General features: G+C 40.0%; 1 protein-coding gene across 6 annotated transcripts in view; it reads left to right on the top strand.

The window, feature by feature from the left end:
* Positions 1-24101, top strand: part of plxna2 (plexin A2) — a 374923-nt gene that overhangs the window by 303509 nt on the left and 47313 nt on the right. For all 6 annotated transcript variants that reach the window (XM_077512747.1, XM_077512745.1, XM_077512746.1 and 3 more), the window contains 8 exons: positions 368-568; positions 1137-1233; positions 2385-2584; positions 15085-15236; positions 16771-16888; positions 16982-17118; positions 18612-18779; positions 19950-20043. In XM_077512747.1, coding sequence (XP_077368873.1) covers positions 368-568; positions 1137-1233; positions 2385-2584; positions 15085-15236; positions 16771-16888; positions 16982-17118; positions 18612-18779; positions 19950-20043 — 1167 coding nt within the window. The remainder of the gene's footprint in view (positions 1-367; positions 569-1136; positions 1234-2384; positions 2585-15084; positions 15237-16770; positions 16889-16981; positions 17119-18611; positions 18780-19949; positions 20044-24101) is intronic.

Genomic DNA, 24101 nt, shown 5'->3' with positions numbered 1-24101 from the left:
TTCTCATTTTTTGTTTGTGGCAAAAAAAACACTAAAATTGAATCTGTGTGGCCTTACAGCAATTCTTCCCCCCCAAAAAAATTAGCTTAAAAGGTGAATTCTAAGCTATTCGAGGGTCATTTAAAAACACATTAGTTTCAATGACATTTGTTGGATCCGTCCGGACGATAAAGCATCAACATTTAATGCCACAAACGGATCTCGTTAGACTGCCATTGTTCTTACTTTGGACCGGAACACCCCAGTCCATTTACCGTCCATTACTCAGCATGACGCTAACGCACTCTATTCACTGTTGTACCCCGCGTGATTATTTACAAGACCAGTTGGCACCAATGTTCCTTTGTGTCGGGCGTCCGCCCTGCAGGACTGTCCGCAGCTGGTGCGCTCCGAGGAGATTCTGATCCCGGCGGGGGAGGTGAAACCCATCACCCTCAAAGCCAAGAACCTGCCACAGCCGCAGTCTGGCCAGCGGGGCTACGAGTGCGTCCTTCACATCCAGGGGGTCAGCCACCGCGTCACCGCCCTCCGATTCAACAGCTCCAGCGTGCAGTGCCAGAACAGCTCGGTAGGCTGGCTTCCTCATTGTTGTCCTGCTCTTCTGTTGCTGAATTCATTGGTGCCTGCAGCTGTGTCGCCACTCTATAATGTCAGGCTATTTCTGGAAACACAAGCCGCATCAGAATGTACTGTAGCTTTCCGAGCTAAAAAGTCACTCGGTTATGAGTGTAGAATTTCTAATGGATACACTGCAACATGGTTCTTTCCTTGAGTCAAGCACACACTGACCTCTGCATTATATTCCCCTGCGGATCCAATCCATGGATGTACACATTTTATGCCCCGCCTTTCCCACTCACACTTACACACACAAACGCAGACTCACCCAGACAACACGCTTGAAATGAAAGTCAGACTGGAAATAAGAGCATAACAGGCACTTCAGGACAGCATCTTTCAAGGCCAGAGGGGGATTCGAGTGTCCGCCCAGCTGTCCTATTTCTCTCTCTGACGATGAGATGATGTAACTTTGGGGTAACAATGGAATGACATACTAGAGCCAGTGCCTCTGTAATTTTTTTTTAGCGACCTCACATTGAAATCCTGAAATTCTTTCTCACTCTCCTTATTTTCAGTACTTGTACGAGGGGATGAAAATCAGTGAGCTGCCCGTGGATTTCTCTGTGGTGTGGAACGGCAACTTCATTATTGACAACCCAGAGAACATTCAGGGTGAGTTCAGTCAATAAGGGCACACGGTGCCTTCATCAAGCATGCTACATTTCCCTGGCCCCAGCACGATTGGAAGAGGTGGACTTGGGTTCGGTTCCCTACGTGCATGCGTATGCATTGTAAACATATTGAATATTCAAATCAATCATTCTTCCTGTCATAAGTAAAATAATTGCGGATACAGCAGAAATAAAGTTGTAAGTTAGTAAATATAACCCTACCTAATCTTTGAATTATTTGTATGTATGTCATTATTGTGTTGCTATGTACAAGTTTTTTTCCATGTCTATGCTGTACTCCCCTTTAAAACAGCACCAATTGGGCCTTGTACCCCTCCTCCCTCCCGCGTATGTTTTTTTTTTTTTTTTCAATCTAAGAAACTTGGTGTGCTACGTAACGAACCACCAGGCTTCCCGTTCAGCCTCCCTCTGTTGGTCATTGTTAGTTTTTGTGTTTTGTATTGTGACTGTGAAGACAAATTCCTTTAGAATTTTTATATATTTGGCCATTAAATATAGTTCTCATATTATCCAATGACCGTATGGCAGATTTCTGTCAAACGACAGTGGCTGCAGGGCTTAATACTGTTGCATTTACATTTGTGTGAGGAATTTACTGCTTAACATTACAGCTTTAGGAAGAGATTTTTCCCTAAAATTATTATGAATGACATCACAATATTATGACTTTTTCCATAAAATTATAAAATTTTGAATTTTGCAGCAAATAAAATACATAAAAATTCTTTGTTTGACAGCAGTTTTCTGACATTAAAATATTACACCTTTGTATTATAGAAACAGTGTCATATCTCTCCATCCATCCATTTTCTGAACCCCTTGCTCCTCACAATGTTCACGGGGGTGCTGGAGCCTATCCAGGTAGTAGACGGGGTACACCCTGAACTGGTTGCCAGCCAATCTCAGGGCCAGTGTCGTATCAAAAAATGAAAAGACTTAAGCATGCACTCATGAGTGTTGGCTAGCCGGTAATTTGAGGGAAGGCTAACCATGCTTCGGCGTGTCACTGCAAAAATGCGCCCTAAATGTCACCAAACATTGCAACCCACTCCGAACATTGTCCACGTTTAACAAAGTGTGTGCGCACGGCATGTTCTTACATTTGTATCTCCTTTTCTCTGGAATTCCCAGTGCACTTGTACAAGTGCGCAGCCCAGAGGGACAGCTGCGGCATGTGTTTGAAGGCCAACAGGAAGTTCCAGTGTGGCTGGTGCAGCAGCGAGGGGAAGTGCACCTTGCGTCGGCACTGCCCTCCCATCAACCCCTACACCACCCGCTGGCTGAACCTGTCCAGCAAAAACGTCAAGTGCACTAACCCACGCATCACTGAGGTCAGTGCATTGCACGTTTTAATGCCAAACGACAATGCAGTGCTTCTCATCAACTGTGCGCAGTACATATTCCATTCCAGTCGGATGTTTATACACGTTACAGAGGTCTGATCCAGATTTAAGGATATCTGATACTGTGTGTGTTTTATTATCGAATGCCCTCTATTTGCATACTATTAAAAGTATAATTAAAATCCCTGTCAGGCTTGATTCTCCCGACAGTCAAAAGCTACCATCCTCAAACTTCCAGACTTTATTGTGCTCAGTCAAACGAAACTCACATGCTGAGAAATTATGTACATAAACTCGTGTATTTATTACACACTAGGGGTGTTAAAAAAAATCGATTCAGCAAAATATCGCGACACTATAGCACACAATTCTCGAATCGATTCAATAGGCAACCGAATCGATTTTTTAACATCCATTTTTTATGGAAAAATATTCAACAAAATGTCTAATTTTCACACCTTAAGCATGGAAGAATGTTATATTAATGGAACATTAAGCCTTAATATTTTATTTCAATGCTGTTCAAACATGAAACATGTTACAACCTGTTTTTTAAATACAGTGGCTCACAGTTATAAAACTGAAGTTTCAGATCAATAAATAATACATTTTCATACAAATCTTACAGTGTACATGTATAAGTTTACTGAATGGTATTCTCTAAATTTGAGTAAAAAAAATAAAAATAAAAAAATTGCAACAATCGACTTGTAAATTCATATCGGGATTAATCGGTATCGAATCGAATCGTGACCTATGAATCGTGATACGGATCGAATCGTCAGGTACTAGGCAATTCACACCCCTATTACACACATGTACCAAAAAAAAAAAACTTTGCCAAAATATTGCCTATATTTTGATATATGTGGAAATAATGGCTGGCAAGATTGGTTGATCTCAAAACAAGCATCATTTAATTTAAAGAACAATTGATTTACCATTGCTCTTCTTTGCAAGCTCAGCTCAAAGGTAAAAAATGTAATATGTTCTAAACTTCAAATGAAGTGGGACTGCTAAAAAGTTTTTTCTTCTTTAAAAAAAAAAATAAATAAATCCATTAAGTGATAGCACCTCAGACATCCTGTTTTTTTTTTTTTTTTAGTCTTAAGACAGCAGCCCACACATAGATTTTAATGTTTTGTCATCTCTCAAGGTTACCCAAACCCTTTGAAAGTAACTTTGAATTATAAAAGCTCAAACAACCTTTCATTACATAACCTATTTTACGTACTTAGGAATATCATTTCTTCTTCTTCTTCTTCTTCTTCTTCTTCTTCTTCTTCTTCTTCTTCTTCTTCTTCTTCTTCTTCTTCTTCTTCTTCTTCTTCTGTATTTTGGAGAAACAGATTACCTAAAAAAGTTGAGTGAAACAATCAATATTATGCATATTCAATTAAATCAATACTAGCAATTACTAACAGTTTTAGGCAGACGTTTACTATTTGCAAATTCCTTACTATTTATGGCGGGTCTTGGTCCCAAATTAAGTTTGGTAACACACCAGTGCATTGTGGTTTAATCCACCACTTATATATAGGTTTATTTACCATTCTCGTACCATATAGCCAAGCCTATTAACCACTGATATAATGTCATGGCTAATTATTTTCTGTATGTACACTAGATTAAACAAAAAAAATGAATAGAACAAGAACAAAGGCTATCACGTGACAGTTTATACCCATCAGTTACAGCACAGCTAATGTTTACTGTGGCATTTAGACAAGATCATCTACTACATCCTTGTTTAAAAAAATATTAATGACTTTGATATGGATACAAATATTTAGTAAAGATACCGATTGCTTCTGAATGAACAGCTAATGTAATTGGATTGCTCATCTACCTATCAGATGTGTTATGAAGTAATTCAAGCAAAGAATGTGAATTGTAATTAAAGAAACTGCATGGCAATGGTCATAACTAATCAAGCTTTAGGATACTCACTGCTTGAGATGTCAATCTAGACAACAACTTAACTAAAATCAGAACATTTCCTTGTGTATCAACTCAAGGCATAGTAGCATATCATGCACTGGTGTGACTTTTCCAGCATCTACAACCAAAGAAAATCAAAGTACAGTATTCTTTTGCACATCTCAGCAAAGGGAGCCCCCAAGCACCAATGTCTCCTGCAAATGTGCAGATGTTTGCATAGTTTGTTCGAATGCAGCGTATGGTTTAGTTAAGCTGTTTTTACAACAGCAGTTTGACCGTGAAACAGATGATTTATTTTTCCATTATTTCCTATTGGACATAGTTGAAAAATCCCAACAAGTAGAGGTCCACCCGCGTCCCTGAACAGATTGTGTTCGATGTTCCCCTGTACCAACATGAATTATGACCAGTGGTTAGAGATAACTCTGCAAGTCTTTCACATCCAATGAGACAATGTGCTTTGGCTCAGCAAATTTTGCAAGGGTAGCAGAAGGACTGTGGTTGTTTGAATGAGAGTCAAGTAACACCTTTTGGCCTACTTTGTCTTCACTTCTGAAACACCTTTATAGTGCAAGCTCATTGCTTCAGACAAGTTCCTCCCCTTTATTCTCACTGTGATGACAGTTTCTTTAACACATTCACTGCCAGCCCAGAAAAAATGCATTGCATCATTTGACGTCTTTTTCCGTCAAAGGCAGTGAATGAGTTAAGGCGTAGACTAGACATCCCTTTGGTGTACTGAACTTATTAATACATTTGATTTAGATTGCATGCACCAAAGCATCCACGCTGAGCTAATTTGTATACATACGTGCACATTAGTAGATGTGCCGACCACAAGATAGGTCTTTTGAATAATGACTGTTTCTATTAAATGCCATGGCACCTCCCACCGTGGGCCTTTAATATTAAGGCAATGCAGTGAGTCACATCGGGAAACAACATCAAATGAAATTGAAGGAAGACGAACCTGTGACGACTTTTTACATTTTACAGCTTGAGAAAAGAAGCGTCTCGTCTTATACTGAATACAAATAATGCCTGAGGAAAGACAAAATATACTCACTTCCTCACAAGGTGTTTACAGTACACAACAGGCAGGTGGGACTGTCAGTCACTGGCTGTAGAAAAAGAAACTCTCCTCACCCTTTTGATTTTGGGTTTATAGATCGCGTTATACTTCGTTTTGGCAACATTCCACGAGGTTACCAGACTACAGTTCTTAGAGGTTTCAGTGTACAGCAGAAAGCACTTTGTAGATGGAAACCTTGTACCAGTTTATTGGCATTTTGATCAGGGGGAGTAGCATCTAATCCCACATGATGTTGTTTTAAACCCAATAGAGCAAATGGACAACACTAACTGCATTTTGTTTCTTCATGATTCCATGGCTTTGGCTTTGGCTTGGGCAGATGCAGTACATCACATATAATTATTAGATTCATGATTTCTCTTGTAGCATTTTTATTCATCTCAGTCAGTTACTACAGTTTTGCATCAGAATGCTCTTAGGCCATTGGGGTAGTATTGCTTTTCGCTCTAAACATTTAGGGGTATATTCACTAAAGGTTGGCGTAGCCTTTGCGCGGCACTAACCGGTAAAAATGGAGCAATCTGGGAGCTCCTAATTCACTAAACACGCTTAGATGGGAAAATCCGTCACTAAGTACGCTGCCAACCAGTGTGCACCCTGGTGCGCCGGTGTTATTTGCATGTATGTAAATTAGGTAATTTGCATACATTTGACGCAAAATATGCACACCCCAATGCAAATGAGACTCATTGATATTAGGGGTGGGACAAAAAAACGATTCGACCGAACCATCGTTCGTTAAGGGGAGCTAAACGACCGTATCGGTAGCAGACCTGTCAACCGATACAAAATCCGCCGGGAATCCTTAGATACATTGCTTGTAAAGCTGTGGACCGGATATCGCGTGGCTGTGAATCGGTTGCGAGTGAGGCTTTATGGTTTTCATAACAATAGCAAGAGTTCTGCGCCGTGCTCTACATTGTTTACATTTCAGTAGCATCACTATTCAAGCTACTTCCGTGTTTACAGAGAGCTAGCAAAGTAGCACTCAGAGACGCTTCATTCCCCGGATGTTGTAAACATAATGCAAAGACGTTACGCACCTTTTGGGGGGGCGGGGGGCTACCGTCAACGCCGTGCTCGCGACACGACGCGCGCAGTCGTGCACGAGTGACAACATGCAACTGGAAACAGTTAGCAGAAGCCGGTGCCGTACATCTCGGTATTTCCCATTGCTATCGAGTCCTCTCGGTGCACTTGTATGTCCCAGGCCAGTGTTGGTACTGCGCGCGAGCCAAAAAGAATAACTCCCGTGACGATCCAATGCATGGATTCAAACGACACAGGTATGCCCCACAGCCAACACACCAGCTATGCTAAAAGCACACTGCAAGTATCTCATTTCTCAGTTTGTGGCTCCCTGTCAATGTACACAACTAGCATGAGCAGCAGGGAACTGAGACGTGCCCGCAATTACGTCATCAAACTCAAAATGAACGACAGCCCAAAAAACAAAACAAACAGTAGTGATTCCGTGGTCATCATCGTGTCTCAGATTAAAAAAACAAAAAAGATTAAATGAAATGAAAATGAATGTGATGGCAAAATAAAAATAAAAATTGTTAAAAACAAAAATTGTTGCTAAAAAGGGTAGGGCACTTTTGGAAATATTTTTGGATATATTAAGTGGTTAAAATGTGTTTGATATTGTTTCATAAGGTGGCTTCATATTTCTTTTGGCTGGACGGTGGGTTTATTTCCCGTCTTAAATTTATGTTTCTGAAATAATTCACAATGTGCACATATTCTGTTTAATTGTTTTGGTGTCTTTTTAAAGGTTAAATATTTATATTTCAAATTGAATTATCAGCCTTTTGTTTTCCTGATCCTTATTTTGAATAAAAAAATAAAAAATAAATTATAACTGTCAATAACGACTATTAAATATTTAAAATGATACATTTTTCAGTCATATCTCCCAGCCCTTTGTTGCGGTCCATTTAAATAATTGATTCAATATATAAAAATAGAGAAGACATTGTTGTTCTTTTTTAACACATTTGTAGATACTGTAAAAATTTGTGGTGTTTAAGATTGTTTACAAGCAAAAAATATCACTATAGGTTACATAGTGAGAATATTGAAATGAATCATATCGAATCGAAAATTGTATCATTCCCAAACTTAATCGAACCGTATCGAACCGTTCTGTTCTGAAAGATAATCGTTTTTCAATCGAATCGCAACCTGTGTATCGAGATACATTTCGAATCGGCCTCATGTCAGAGATTCCCACCCCTAATTGATATACAGCGTCTAATTCACTAACGCCAACACAAATAACCACACGGAGTTTATGGAGAGCATGTATAAACCTGCCGCAACCTCGATCCCGGGATCATGACAGCAGTGCATGTGGCACGGTGCACGTCCCTTTCTGGCTGACCACGCACAGAGAGCGAGAGAGGGAGAGGGAGAGGAAATTTTCTTTGTTGGTTTAGGACACATAACGTAAACCGGGCTGATCAGCAATGGCGGGGAGGCATTTCACGACGTACCAGATGCATACTGTACACCCACGCCAACCTCTGGAAATATATTTTTTTAAAACAATCGCACCAATAATTTGTACTTTATGAATGAATGATGTCGTCGTCGTCCTCTCTGCTCTGTACAGCTTAATGGCGCTATGAACGCTTACTCTCGGTCCAACCTCGCTTTCTGATAATGTCATCTTTCTCGCAACTGTTACTCTACTACAACCATGTTCTTGGCGCAAATCCATTGCCATGTACGGTAAATCAGGTGAGAATTTGCTCCAATCTGTCAGTTTTGTGGGCGTGTTTGCGCCGGTATATGATTAGAGCTATATCCTTAGTGAATAGGTGGGTAACTTGGTGCAGACTGCGGGTGCAGTGCAATATTTCGCGCTATTACCGGATGCAGCGCATTCTTAGTGAATCCACCCCTTAGTTTCATCTCGTCTGCCTCAGCAACACTTTCCCCGCCATTAGTTCATCCGAAGCACCCTGATGGACATCCCATTGCACTTTGGCTGCCATTTGTGTACCTCTTCATTTCCTTTATTTTGCTCAAACAAACAGATTATCCTCTCAAATGGGCCTAATTACTTTCCTGGAAGTTTCTTTCCCCGAAATTGAATGCCTCGCTGCTCAGTTTAGCGCATCACATCAAGCTTAAGTCCTGCTGTGATAGTTGGCGAAATCTGCCAAGTATCGAAGGAAGTGGTGGTGTTAAGTGGACAGAGTTCTGATCCCCTAAGCCGGTGCGAGATAGAGGAAGAAAGCTTCACAGTGAGAGCTGGTTCGTACTATGTGCAAGCTGATTGGCTGTTTGCTGGGAATTGCCTTATATTGACACTGTGACGATACAGGCAGTCAACAGTTCTACTCCCTAAATGGATTACATAAAGCGTGGTGTGGCTGTACTGGATATGAATTGAGGGGTAAGGGTGACCAGAGTGTGCTTGTATGTGTGATAAGACTTGGAAAAAGTCACATTAAAGCTGCTGGAAGAAAGGTTGCTGGTTTACATAGAGAAACACAGGTCATGGCAACACTAAATATCAATTGTTTGACTGTACAAACTATCTGCTCCTTAGTTGGCCTAAAAAAACAAAAACAAAACAAAAAACAGGTTTTATTCTTTCCCACTGGCTTATTGTTTTGTTTGTATTGCCACTTGGGACTGATTAGAGAAATTCCATGAAAATACTAAAGACAATGTTTTCCACAATTACATCTTTATCTAGCAACTGTCTTAGCAATTACATTTTAACATCCTTGTTAAATATTGTATGATATAATAAACGGAATAGATAATAAACTAAGATAAACAGTAAAACACTGAGACCCATCCAATTCATACAGCAAACTATTCCGGCTGCAAAAAAAAGTTGGGCTGGAATGCATTCAAGTAGTGCAACCTATTGCCCCTTTACTGTTTCAAGATGATGCAGTTTTAAAAAAAATACTCTCCTTGATGCGCGATTGATCAACTTGGTAATTTCATAGCAAATTTTTGACTATAAAAATAACGAGTTATGATACGCAGCCCGAGATCCGCCGCCACCAATGGATGGATGGATGTGCAACCCGTATTGCTTATGTAACAATCTTTTAAGCCTACTCAAATTGCTGTCATTTCTTGATATGGGTATATTTAGCTATTATGCCACCCCCCAGCAGTCCAATATCCCCCATCCCACCCCCAACCCGACATACTCTGAATGCCAGAAAAGTGCTGAAAGATTTATACATACTCAGACCCCTTAGGTGGTGCAGTGACACACTTACTTTACATCCAGAACAATTAATGTCCACAGGATCTAGATGACAATGCCGGTGTCCCACAGGGACGTGGCAATCCCCCAGTGAGTACAGGTAGAAGGGTTTTCAAGTGGCGCTTTGCGGCCCTGTAAGTGGGTAGAGCAGATTGTTGATTTTCTTCCACTCAGCTTGCACGGTAGATTGTTGCACATCAATTGTTTCTCTAGTATCACGACTTTTTTTTTTTTTTTTTTTTTTTTTTTTTTTTTTTTTTTTTTTTTTTTTAATGTAGCAGTGGCTGTGAGTTGTATTGGGAACATCAATATGGATTAGCTAAATTGTGTGTCCACTAGGGATGTAACGATATCCAAACATCACGATACAATATTATCACGATATGAAGGTCACGATACGATAATTATCACGATATTGTGGGGGTGTTGGCGATATTTAAAAAAGATCACAATATGTAAAAAAAAAAAAAAAAAAAAAAAAAAAGATCTCATACTAAAAAAAAAGCACAATATTATGCTTTTGTACATAACAGCAATGCATATAAACCATCTATAATCTCTAATAACGACAGTGAGGCTCTTACTTGCTAATGCAAGCACTCATTGATCGCTTCACAAGCAAATTAGGTTCCCCTTCATCTGACAATTAGCATCGATTTTAAACATAGAAGGCCAAAACATCCCTAATGAAAATTAAATTGCACAAATAAAATAGCCACTAGAGGGTGCTATAACTGCACAAATGGAAATCAATCCGACTTCTTTTTAACAGATGTGTTCCTTTTAAATATTGTGAACATGACGACGACGATATTGTGGCAGTTTTTTTTTTTCTTTCCTTTTCATTGCTCTTTTTTTTTTTTTTTTTTTTTTTTTGTGTATGTGTGCGTGCGTTTGCGTGCGTGCGTTTGCGTGCGTGCGTGCGTTTGCGTGCGCGCGTTTGCGTGCGTTTGCGTGCGTGCGCGTGCGTGCGTGTGCGTGCGTGCAAATACGTATAAATTTATACTCATTCATTCACCCAAAACCTTATAAATATCCCATTACCCTTCGCCTTAACCAGGTACTTCAGAATCTTGCCAGAGTCGTGAGGTTTAAATGGTCAGTAGACCAGAGAAAAGGTCAGAAAAAAAAAGAAATAAAGAGAAAAGAAAGGTAAATCAAAGTGAAATCCAGCACCGACCAAACACTTCCTGCCTTCCCCATGATTACAAAATCAAAGTCTTACGCCAACCCCGGAAGCCTCTAAATTCCAGCAAATTTAGCGAGATCTCAAGAGCCCAGAGGAAAAACTAAAGAGAGGAAGGAGGGAAGGATCGATAAGGCAGAGTGAGATCCATAGAAGCCAGTACATCCAATCCATCAAAGTGAAGTCCAGCACCAACAAGACCCCTCCTGCGTGGTTACAAAACCAGAGTCTTATGCCAACCCCAGAAACCTCATACTTCTAATAAATTAAGATCTCAAGTGACCAGAGGAAAAACTAAAGAGAGGAAGGAGGGAAGGATAGATAAAGCAAAGTGAGAACCACAGACACCAGCACCAACTGATTCAAGGGGCTGTGGGAGGGAGAGGGTACTTCTGTTGAGTTTCAGTAGATGCTGGTGCGACGGATCTGGCATGCATAAGGACCACCACCAAAGAAAGAAGCCGTCAACCGCGGTCCAGCAAAGCGAGCACCCCCCCCCCCCCCCCCCCCCCCCCCCCGGAATCCCCAGGCCGCCCCAGCCCCGGCCCACACCCCCGAGCCCAAGGCCGCAGAACGAGGCCCAGCGGGCCCCCACAGCGCCCCACCGGTCCCCAGCCCCCATCCCCCCACGACCCCCCCGCACCCCACCCAAACCCGCCATCCACCACGACCCAGGCCCCACCACCCCCGACCCCCAAACCCCCGAACACACCCCGACCCCCAGCACCCAACCCCCCACCCACCCATACCTCCACCCCCCCCCAAACAAGCCGCCCCCCCCCCCCCCCCCCCCCCCGACGGCCGCCACCCCCCCCGCGAACCCGGCCCCCCGCGAGAACCCCCCACCCCCCCCCCCGGAAACCGGCACCGGGCAGCAGCGCAGAGAGGGAAGATGTGCCCACCCCACCTCCAGCCGCGCGAGATTTGCACAGCGGCGGGAGGGGGGAAGCAGAGGAGGAAGCACCAGGGGAGAAGGCGGAACACCAGAACACCGAGCCCGGTGGGGAGAGGCCCCGGTCGTCACGCCAGAGTACTAGTGACACCTAACCCTGTTACTGAGTCCGCCAGCTCGCCGACTGGCGAGCTCTACCCTTACACCGTGAATGTGGCCCCACCCAGTGTATATACAAGTGTGTGCGTGTGGTGCATTAAAATTGGGAGCAGGTGAGTCGGAGCAGAAGGAAAAAATTTCCCCTACTCCGACACACCCGTATCCCCCCCAAAAAAATGAATATGTATATGTGTGGTGCATTAAAAAAGGGAATGGAGGGACAAAGTGGTGGGGCAGGGACACAAATGGGGGGGACCACAGCGCTGCCAGGCACTGCAGTCCATCCCCTCTGATGGCTCCCCGCCCCAACTCACCCCTCCCCTTGGACGTGAGGTGTAGTGTATCACTACTCTGCTGCACGCCTCTCGGCTACTCGTTCTTCTATTTGATGTAGGATGAGTTTAGGAAAACTTTTTCACGTTGACTTTTGAAAAGGACGCAAAAAAAAAAAAAAAAAATCTCACATTCGCACTGAACTAAAATGTGTAATTGGGGTGCAGTTACAGATGTTTTTTAATTTTATTTTATTTATTTATTTTTTAAATTTCCACTTTTAATCAGATCTGTTTTTGATTTTTTTCTTTTTTAATGAACTGGAAATAATCATGATGTCATTTTTCAAACTATTCTTCTCAAAAATGTGATTTTGAACGAGCGGTTCTCTTTTTAATATTCAAAAATATTCAGCATGTGAATGAGCTTTGTTCCAACTGGGTTGTTATTCCTCGTTATTTGATAATAAAAATAAAAATAAAAATAAAAAATAAAAAACTTGCCCCTAATTGTATAGTTTCTGATATGTCGGCATCTTGAGGCTATCTCTTGTGTTGATTTCATAGAAATTCTAATGACTGTCCGGTCCCTTTAGAGGAATTTTTTCTTCTTTTTTTTTTCTTTTCTTTTCTAAATATACATCAATGGTGATGCGCAACCTCAGTCATCGGGCCCTTTGAGACAGACTTACCAACACAAAGCTACAGTCACCAGATGGATAAATACACCATTTATCATCTGTTTCTTTGGCAAAAAAAAATATTTTTGGGAACTTAACAGATTTCTATAAAACTTTGTAAAGAGGTGGGCCATGAGCCACATAACACATTAGATGTTGGTTCTGATATGGGCAAAAGTGCAACAAAGGGACATTGTGGGACATCTTCCACCCATCCATCCTTTAATCTATTTTGGATACCGCTTACACTGTTTGCGATCAAAAGAAAGCTAGAGCCTGCCCAAGATGATTTGCCCATGGGCAAAAGTAGGATTTCACCCTGGATTGGCCATCAGTCAGTAACAGGGCACATTAGGACAGACATCCATTCATACAGTCATTGAGCAGGAAATTCATGGGAATATCAGAAGAGGCAACCATCACACTCTTAATTCATATACGAATGGTATATGTATTGATTGCTGTTGATCCAAATTAGGAGTGTTTGGCCTTGGTGGAGGTCTACAGAGTGGTAATCAGTTACCTTGAATTTCTCTTGATGCCATGCTCTCACTTTATATATCCACAACACCAATTATCCTTGTATTTTTTATCTTGCCCATGTTGTAAATCATGTATCTATTAACTGCCGCGTATTTAGTACCTGCGCCTTCAGTGAGGATTTACCAGATTCAGTGCTTTCTACATCTGAAGCATTTCAGAATCAATATTTATTTAATAATATGACAAAAACATCGTTTTTTAAACATTTTTTATTTTTTATATTTTTTTATCTTTTTTTTCTTTTTTTTACTGCTTATCCTCACATAAAAAGTCTACGCTCCCTTGTTTAAATGCCTTTTTTGTGAGATTGAAAATGAGACCAAGATAAATCATTTCAAATCATTTTCCACCAGTGACCTGTACAACTCAATTGAGAAAGAAGTCTAATCTTTCGAGAAGAGATGTTCAAGAATGAGATAGGGTGGTTAAACACCCTCTTAGAATTGGGGATGTGTTTGTGTGTAGAATTAACCAATCACATTTAAACTCATTCTATATAGGAGTCAGAAGACACCTGTCCCTATTTATAGTGCCTCTGATTAACTCCAAAGAAATTTCATCTATTTCTGTCAGTATTCATAATTCCCTCCACACTTTGTCTAAGGCCCAAATTCCTTCCAAGGAAAAGTAAGCTGCCCCAAAGCCTTTAGGCTTTTACTGCCACCACCATGATTCACTTTACGTATTGTATTTGTTTGATGATGAGCAGTGTTGTGTTTGCACCAAACATACATTTTGGAATTATGGCCCAAAAGTTAAACTTTCCCTCAAGAATTGTTTTTCACATTTTTTTTTTTGAGAGTTTCAAAATGAATGAATTAATTAATTAATTAATTAATTAATTAATTAATTAATTAATTAATTAATTAATTAATTAATTAAAGTTGTTGTTGTAGTAGTAGTAGTAGTAGTAGTAAAAAAAAAAAAAAAAAAATAATAATAATAATAATCAATTGAGTCGTGCCCTTTCTGGGTCACATTAATGGTGGAAAATGTTTTTACTTGGGTCTCATTTTATTACATCACAAAAACCTGGCATTTGAAAAGGGGTGTTTAAACTTTTTTCTTTTTCTTTTTTTTTAATATCTACTCCAGTTGATGTTACATTTGCTAGCACTACTGATTCTGAAGGCCCTGGGCTGATAGGATTTTAATGAAAGCACACAGTCTGCAATCTTGGATTAAAAAAAAAAAATCTAACATCCACAAACTAAAAAAACAGTGCACAAGAAAATAAAAGAGAGAAGAGAAACACGACCAAATGAGGAGAAGGTTGTTGGGAATAAATGAATACAATTCCATGGACAAATATATTACAATTGAGATTGTAAATGTAGGTCAGTGCTTCTGATACTGTTTGAGTGAGCAGAGAAGGCCTTGCTTGTCGTGACATTTCATCCCTGATTAACTGAGACTAACATCATGATTTTCTTATGGATTACAAGTTTTGACCCAAATTTTGTCTTCTACCTTTTAAAGGTGACCCCAGTAGCTGGCCCCCCCGAAGGAGGCACACGGGTGACCATCCATGGCACCAACCTCGGTCTGGCTTTCTCAGACGTGGTGGGCAATGTGGAGGTGGCGGGAGTAAGGTGTGCTCCTGTGCAGGACGGCTACATCATCGCTGAACAGTAAGTCCTTTCGCCTGTAACATTGTTTACTCATTTTATTCATAACAGTGGATGATGTCGACAATTTAAGGCACAAATCATGACAAAGGTTGACTATTAATACTTTACATAGACTGATTTGAACCCTGGCATCTCTGCTCCCTTACAGTATCTGCAGCATACTGACACACCATCTCGCTCTTTCTCTCTGCCGGTCATCTATTTAGCAACGACTATATACGGTAGCAGTTGCCTGTATTTACCTATTTAATTGGCTTACACTGTGCCCAGATCATGTTCAAGTCTGCCCAATTTGACCTTTACTTATCAACTATGGCTCATGCACTTTCCCTACAAATATCATCTGCACTTTTTTATATGTCAGAAGGGTTTTAACTGGATTATCTATCTATCTATCTATCTATCTATCTATCTATCTATCTATCTATCTATCTATCTATCTATCTATCTATCTATCTATCTATCTATCTATCTATCTATCTATCTATCTATCTATCTATCTATCTATCTACCTATCTATCTATCTAACTATCTATCTATCTTATCTATCTATCTTATCTATCTATCTTATCTATCTATCTTATCTATCTATCTATCTCTCTATCTATCTATCTATCTATCTATCTATCTATCTATCTATCTATCTATCTAACTATCTATCTTCTCTATCTATCTTATCTATCTATCTATCTATCTATCTATCTATCTATCTATCTATCTATCTATCTATCTATCTATCTATCTATCTATCTATCTATCGAGATAGCGAGACAGCTAGCTAGCTAGACAGCTAGCTAGACAGCTAGCTAGCTAGCTAGAGAGAGAGAGACAGAGAGAGAGAGAGAGAGAGAGAGAGAGAGAGAAACCTATAGCCAATCACTAAATGAATCTTCTACAGCGGTAAAATCATTACACTAATCCCTAACGAGAAGTGAGGTGAAATTTGTCAGCTGTGAATTGAATGTCTGCATAAACGTCAAACATCAGGATCCAGTCATAAACTCTTACATCAACACAACAACCTGAACTGATGAGAATTGACAAAAAAAAAAAAAATAATGGTGATTGACTTGCGCCCAGTCCAGAAATAGGTTCGAGCTCACCCACTACCTTAATGAGCAGAACGAAGAAATTCAATCAAGGAAAAAGTACCTCCCCATTATAATAAATAAATAAGGTTGTACTCAAAGAAACAAATATTATTCTCTTGAGCGGAAGTAATTTTGAATCCTGTAACACAACCTTCATTAGATTACATTACAACATCCCAATCTGGTGACATTTACTACTTTTACTTTTAAGTATATGGAGAAAATCACAGAGTTAAACTTAATATGAAAGAAACAGTAGGCATGAGATGGTGCTATAGATGAAATTTTATACATTTCCACGACATCTTTAAACGAAGAGTACCATCTAGAGGTGAACAAATATGGTTAATGAAGTATGGTTCATGAAGCTTCATTTCCCATCCCTACTGTATTGGAAATGTTTTATCATTAATATTTGATATTGTGTGTTTCATTTATTGCAGAATTGTGTGCGAGATGGATGCTGCCCCTGTAGACAGTCAACCTGGTCCAGTCCAGCTTTGTGTCGGAGAGTGCAGACCTGAACTCAGAGCTCGATCTAATCAACTCTACTCCTTTGTGGTACACTTTTAACACTATAGAATACTGCCAGCCAGCCATCGTTCACCAATTTTCCTGACTGACGGACTAATCTTGAGATTTTGTGTTCTCTAGACGCCCACAATCACAGGCGTGTCACCCAGCAGAGGTCCAGAGTCCGGAGGCACCAAAGTCACAGTGATCGGAGAAAACCTCGGTGCTGGCAGCAGCGTCAGCGTTCAGTTTGGAAACCAGACGTGTGAGTTCTTCAGGTGAGTGCCACTGTTACGGAAGTTTTCTTTCTTGGAAAGGTCACACAACACTTTAGAGTTTGACCACCATCGTGCATGATGTCAGCTTATTTGCCACGCTGAACTCTAACATGTAATGATCATGCTAAATGCAATACCTGAATTTAAAAATGAAAGCTATATTTTACAAGTTCATGTGCCCTCTTTCTTTTCTTGTAACTGAAAGTCAATATTTGCTACTTTCCTCGGTTTCCCTTTCCTGTGCAAATTTTAGTAAGCCCTTAATGGCCTACAGTACTGCATCAGTTGGATAATAATAACTTGCATTGTGAAAACATTATGCTATGCACCTGTGGGCATGTTTTTACGCAAACCTTTTCCTCTCATTCCTTCTTCCCACTGCTGGATTCTCCCACATGCACTCCACCTACTTATCCATCTTTCGGGCAGCTATTTTAAGCCCTTGTGCTGTAGTCTGACTGCCATACAGTAAGGTGGAAGACCAAGTTGGCTTTTAATGAGGTCTAATTACTGTTTTTCCTACCTGCCAAGGGAGGAAGATGCCGTTAATGAGCTTGGACTAGATAGGAAGTGCAATCATGGAATGAGGAGACATGTCGATAAAAGTAGATATGATACGGTCATCCATGTGGTCATTTTGTATATGATGGATTCTTGGAATGAGGTCATTGTCTTTTATGGGTAAGGCCATGAGGCCAAGTACTAAATGCTATGGGTTTATTTATAATATTCTATCATTTTACAACTTAGTAGTTTCATATATAAGATACATATGACCAATTTTAATGTTACTTGCTAAGGTCAAAACCAAACTGTGAACGAATCTGGTCTCACATTTGTAGAAAATGGTCAAGTAGTAGAAAATAAACCTTTGGCAATATTCTTATCTACATTCTACAACACAAGCCATGATGCTGGTTAGCCTCTGATTTAGAAGTATTTCCCCATTTAATGCAAAAGGAAATACCGTAATTTGTTCCTGAGTCCAACTATCACCGTCACTGTACAAAGAAAGTGTAGGGGCGATGTTTTAAGTAACATTTTACAATTTTTAAAGGAATGCTGGATTGAAAATCATGGGAGAAAGGCAAGCCAGATAAATCTCGAAACGATCCACACAATTTACTGATTGATATTTGAACTCAGCATGACACCAAACAAACCCTTCTGCAACACCTCAAATTCAGCTCACTGATATCACAAATTCATGCCGACATCTGTAACAATCCACAAGACTGATTTATTTATTTCAACCGATTACTAGTCAATGGCATTTTTGTCCCCATTGGTGATGCTTTCAGTCCAATGTGTCTTTTAGATTTTCCGCTGTGTCTGCTGTGTGTCTCCACCATTATGTGATAGTACTGCTTATACACAATTGCTTAAATCTGAACAATTTGTTTTTTATTTTATATAATGGATGTGGCCCAAATACCAATGCTTTCTGTACAGCATGTTTTACATTAATTGTCTTTGTTCTTTTCCACTTGTAGTCGAACTATGACGGAGATTGTGTGCTGCTCCGCACCCTCCCTGTCCGGCATCAGCCTGGTCCAGATCAGCGTGAGCGTGGACCGCTCCCAAATCAGGGAGAGTCTCACCTTCGAGTACATCGAGGACCCCACCGTGATGCGCATTGAACCTGACTGGAGCATTGCCAGGTATTAAAAAAAAACAAAAACAAAAAAAACATACCTGACCTGTGGGTTGCGCCACATACATGCCAATACATTCATTCACATTCTCATCAACTCAATCCTGTGAAGCTTTGCCGCCAAGCAACCGGTCGTTAGCAAGCGTGAGTCAATACTGCACTTTCAATTACTTCTCTTTCAATTAGTTTGGATGTGATGGAGCTGGCGCAGCACACAGTCCGTAGACAGTCTCTCATTGAATGCAATCCTGAGATGCACTACTAATTAAGAGGAGAGGAATGAAAGCGTGTTCTCGACTGGATTTCGTAGAAAATCTTACAAAAAGGCATGCAAGCTACATTTCAATGGAAGTTTTTCAAACATAATTAAAAAACAGGAGCACTATAATATAGCAATATAACAAGACATTTATTAACAATTCAAACAAATTTTAACCTGATCTGATTAGATCTTTTACTGATATGCCGGTAAACGTGTCTCAACAAATAAATGGGGTTTTCATGTTGTTAATTGCCTAATCTGGATCAGATCCATATTGAACTTGCTTTATATTACAGCTCCTCACCCTGCATGACAAATATTACTCATATTTGATAAGCTCTGACTAGGCATAGGCCGGTATCAGATTCTGACAATATGAATGCCATGTGAACAAAAATATTGTGGATTTCACGTTATCACGTTATAGGAATTACAGCTCTAAAATGCATTTTGTATTAAATGTGCTCTGTAGGTACGTAAGTACACATCAAAAGAAAGTCAACAACTAAAATTTTCGAAATAAAACCAAAATGGAATAAAACAATAACAGTTTTTACCGTAGTATTTTTCAGAAAATGGTTACCTACTTATCTGATCTTCTCCGCTTTGTGAAGTAACATCAGAGCAAAAATAAACTGTTGTTTGCCATGCTAATTAGCTAGCGAGCTAGCTAGCTTCTTCGGTAGTGAGTCAAAAGTATTTATTTCACCAAATGTAGATACACCAAACATAAAAATCCCCAAAGTGACAACTTTTCCAACAAGAGGAAAAGTAAATTGCTCACTGACTGCTCACACCAACAGCTAGAGAAGTGTACGAAATCAGTAGAGTTTGATTATTTCACTTCTGGATGGAGAAATGGAAAAAAATTGTAGATTAAATAGTGTATACGTGTCCACCTCTGCTTGTCCTTAGTGGCCACACCCCCTTAATGGTGACCGGCACGAATCTGGATGTGGTTCAGGAGCCGAGGATCCGAATCAAGTATGCCGGCAAAGAGTCAGTCAATGTAAGTGTCGTCATTACCTGGTTAACTTACTATTTATTTTGGATTCATCAAACATACTGTATATCGCTGCCATCGGCCAACACCTTGTACCTCCAGAATTGTCTCTTTATTTTAACCATTAACTCATTCACTCCCAGCCATTTTCACAGAAGCAATCCCGTTCGCTCACGGCTGTTTTACTGAATGTTGACTGATTTTGCAAGGCCCACAGAATATTGTTTTCAATTGCTATAAAAGCATGGAAAGTACCAAAAGAAAGATTAAAGTATCTTCTTTCATCAGGAAAAAAAGTATGTTTCTGTCTGTTTCCATTTTGCAGTAATTAGTATTAGAAGACAGCTAAGTTTCATCAGTTTTCTCAAATTATTTAAAATTGTAAGTAATTTAGCTTTTTTTTCTAGATGGCCCTGGTTGATCTCCTTTGCTCTGCTGCCCCATGATGGCCGTTTGTGTAATAACTACCATTTCTGCAACTGTTCTTTGCAGCTGAGAGGCTGCATCAAAGCCTTCTGTATGCTCTAGCATTAAAAAAAAACAACAACAACAACAAAAACGTATAAATACGTCATTGGGACACCTAAAACATAAAAAAAACATATTTACAGGTTATTGGGAGCAAATGAGTTAACATTGCATCATCAAGGGGAACAAGCCATTTTCAACACGTTAGACTGATCAATAATTTGTAAAAATGACACACGTGTGGACTGACCAAAAGAATACATTTTTTTTTTAATATGAAATTTGCCAAATTGTAACTTTGGCCCGATGCCAGCGATATTCCAAAACACAATCCATTTAGCTCTCTGTTACTTCCAAGATAATGCATTTAGCAGTGAGCACACGACCCAACTGTTTACAGACTCTCGGATATTACAGTCTGAAATGCGGTTGGGGGGCGGTGTTGGAGGTGTGCATGATTGGGGTCAAGGGGACCTCTAATGGGTTTCAATGGAAGATTAAGCACTGCAGGAAGTCGCTGGTCAGCATTAAGACACCCCATATAATCAAAATCCCAGCGTTGGGAAATCGCTACAAATTGCGTTTGAGCCTCCGTCCTGCGGGCTTTTTTTTTTAATTAAGAGGATGGGATTTGGTCTTAGTGCTCTCTGGACGAAGAGAAGGAGGTTACACAACTGGGGTAAAATAAGAAAAGAAGAAGAGTAATAACAGAAGAGTGGTGGTGTCCATTTACACATAGAACAATTGATTAATCCTCATCAGTAGCAGCAGCATGCACATTTTATTTCATGTACTTTGGAATTTATTAGTGGATGGATGGATGGATGGATGGATGGATGGATGGTAGTAAAATTGAGTTGAATTAATTAAGAAGAATTGATTCAACAGATGACATGTATTTAGTGAAATAGTAGTAAATGTAAACTTTTTAAAGACAATGAATGTCTTGATATACATATTTAAAGCATCTCATAAAAGGAAAAGGATAAAAATCCTTCCCCCATCTGTAGTCCTGCTTCGTCCTGCTGACTGCGGTCTAAAATTAGCCTCAAGTGTATTGCTCGTTTATTGCTGAAGATCACAACTCAGCCTTGAGTCTTTATTCCGACAATGTTTGCCTGTATGAGGACACAGTTTCCCTTAAAGACCTTTGTGAGATATGTCGGCTGTGTACATTACAAGTGTGCTGTTTTATATTCGTAATGGCGCATAAACACTTCCTGCATGGCCTGTTAAAATGTGATTGACTCGTCTTGATGTCTGCTGTTATGCTCTGCCCTGAAAGAGATTTGTTCATCTCAACCAGCTCGCAAAAGCTGCAAGCTCCACTGTCTTTATCGCACACGTGGAGAATGAATTTCTATTAAAGGTTACCACTACACATCTTTCATACGCCTCCCGTCTCTTCTCCTGTTGCTGCCAAAGGACGGCCACCTCCTCCCTTTTGTAAAACGAGCATCTGTCTGTCAGCTGGCCTCAAATAATCACCTGTCTACCGCAAAATTACCACCTTGCTTCCCTCTCCCTGGTGGTGTCACCTGCATTCATGCACAAAGACATCAGCATACGGGGTGAAAATGGCTTTGCGAGAGCTTTTTATCATTTGTCATCATTTAAATTCAAGTTAATACCACATTTGCCACATTAAGGTACCTCGGTTGATCAGCGGTTACAGCGCAGCTTGTTATTGTATCCTATCAGTGATTATCAGAGACACCCAGGTCCTAAAGAGAAAGCATTGTCCATCAACCATAATGGATACTCAATACATGCACATGATATGTTCTTATTGATGTTCTGTTGTGCACTGAATGCACTGCCATACATCTCAGTACCATCAATGAGTGGTTCATTGAATCACGGCAGCCTCTTAACACATTCATTGCCAGACCAGCAAAAAAAATGCATCATTTGACGTCTTTTTCCGTCAATGGCAGTGAATGAGTTAAGTGTCGGACTACAGTGCTACTTAGACATACTGATGGACATTTATGTTGTATGCTACAGGTTGGGTGTGCTTTATTTAACATGTAAACTTTTTAGTAACTGCTAGATAGGGGTGGGAACCTCTGGGTACCTCACGATACGATATGTGATACTCGGCTCACGATAACGATTATCTCACGATATGACGATAACGGGATTATCGATATATTGGTCAGGTAATAAATCCACGATAATCTACGATAAAACTACCCAAGATAAAAACTGATGTCTGTCATCACTGAAACACAATATTATGGTGTCTTGTTCACAGTGAGTACTTTAGTGTATTTTTTTAAAAAAAAACAAATACAATTGTCTTCTTAACAGAGACAACTTTCTGTGAACAAATGTGTGTCTTTCTTAAACACTATTGCTATGCAACATGTCAGTTAGTCATAGTCAATTGTTTTATTTTATAAACTGTGACACCATTGTTTGTTTAGCATTGCAAAAGTAAATAAATCAATAAAATGATGTATTAAATATTAAATAATTAAAATATTACATCTAATTAAATCAATATTAACATTCTTCAGAAATTGTGTGCTTCAAAAAATAAATAATAAAAAAAAAAAAAGTGTTTTAAAACTTTCTCCCAGTGCCTGCGTGGGTCTTCTCCGGGTACTCCGGTCTCCTCCCACATTCCAAAGACATGCATGGCAGGTTAATTGGACGCTCCGAATTCCTAGGTGTGCTTGTGTGCGTGGATGGTTGTTCGTCTCTGTGTGCCCTGCGATTGGCTGGCAACCAGTCCAGGGTGTCCCCCGCCTACTGCCCAAAGCCAGCTGAGATAGGCTCCAGCACCCCCCGTGACCCTTGTGAGGAATAAGTGGTCAAGAGGATGGATGGATGGATGGATGGATGGATGGTTTAAAACTTTTTAAAATTGAAGCTCTAATACACACGTTTCATAGAAACATATGCAAAACTGAGTCACTTGCTGGACATAAGTACAAGTAAGCTCGTGAGTCTTCTTCGCCTGAAGACTTCCGTCCATTTCCCCGCCACTCTTATGAAGTGCTCCCCCTAGTGGCCCGCCAAGTAATTCCTCAATAAGTAATGAACAATGGAGCTGTTATATGGCTGTATATTAACTGCAAATATCGATAGTTGGCGTAGGCATATTGATAATCTATCGGGAGACAAAGTATCATGATTTATTGCGATATCGATATATCATCACACTCCTATTGCTAATGCAGTTATTTGACAGCCTACTTGTCAGTTTATAACAACACACTTGCTTCTCTTTCTTCAGTGCAAGTTTGCATTTTGGAGTAATGCATAGTCTATTAAAAAATAAATAAATTGTGGCTTTAAAAATAAATTCTTTTGACTAGATTAATCTAGGGTTCACTATGTGTCTCCTAGGGTAAGTAAAGCTTCGGCTGCTCCACTTGCACTGCCGGCTTTGCATAAAATAAGTGTGACACTACTGGAACACCCATGTGACCAACAAGCCAGAGGGATGACTTGTAATTAAAGTCATTTAGTCAGCATCCTTAAAGTTGTATTTGTTTGTTACTTCATAGTTTCATTCAAGCTGATCTTAATACTGGAGCCTGATTGTGGAAGATGCCCGCCGGGATGCTGCAACTATTTAATTTTTC

The sequence above is a fragment of the Festucalex cinctus genome, chromosome 2 (assembly GCF_051991245.1).
Source record: "Festucalex cinctus isolate MCC-2025b chromosome 2, RoL_Fcin_1.0, whole genome shotgun sequence".
NCBI lineage: Eukaryota > Metazoa > Chordata > Actinopteri > Syngnathiformes > Syngnathidae > Festucalex > Festucalex cinctus.
This window is presented reverse-complemented; position numbering and strand designations above follow the sequence as displayed.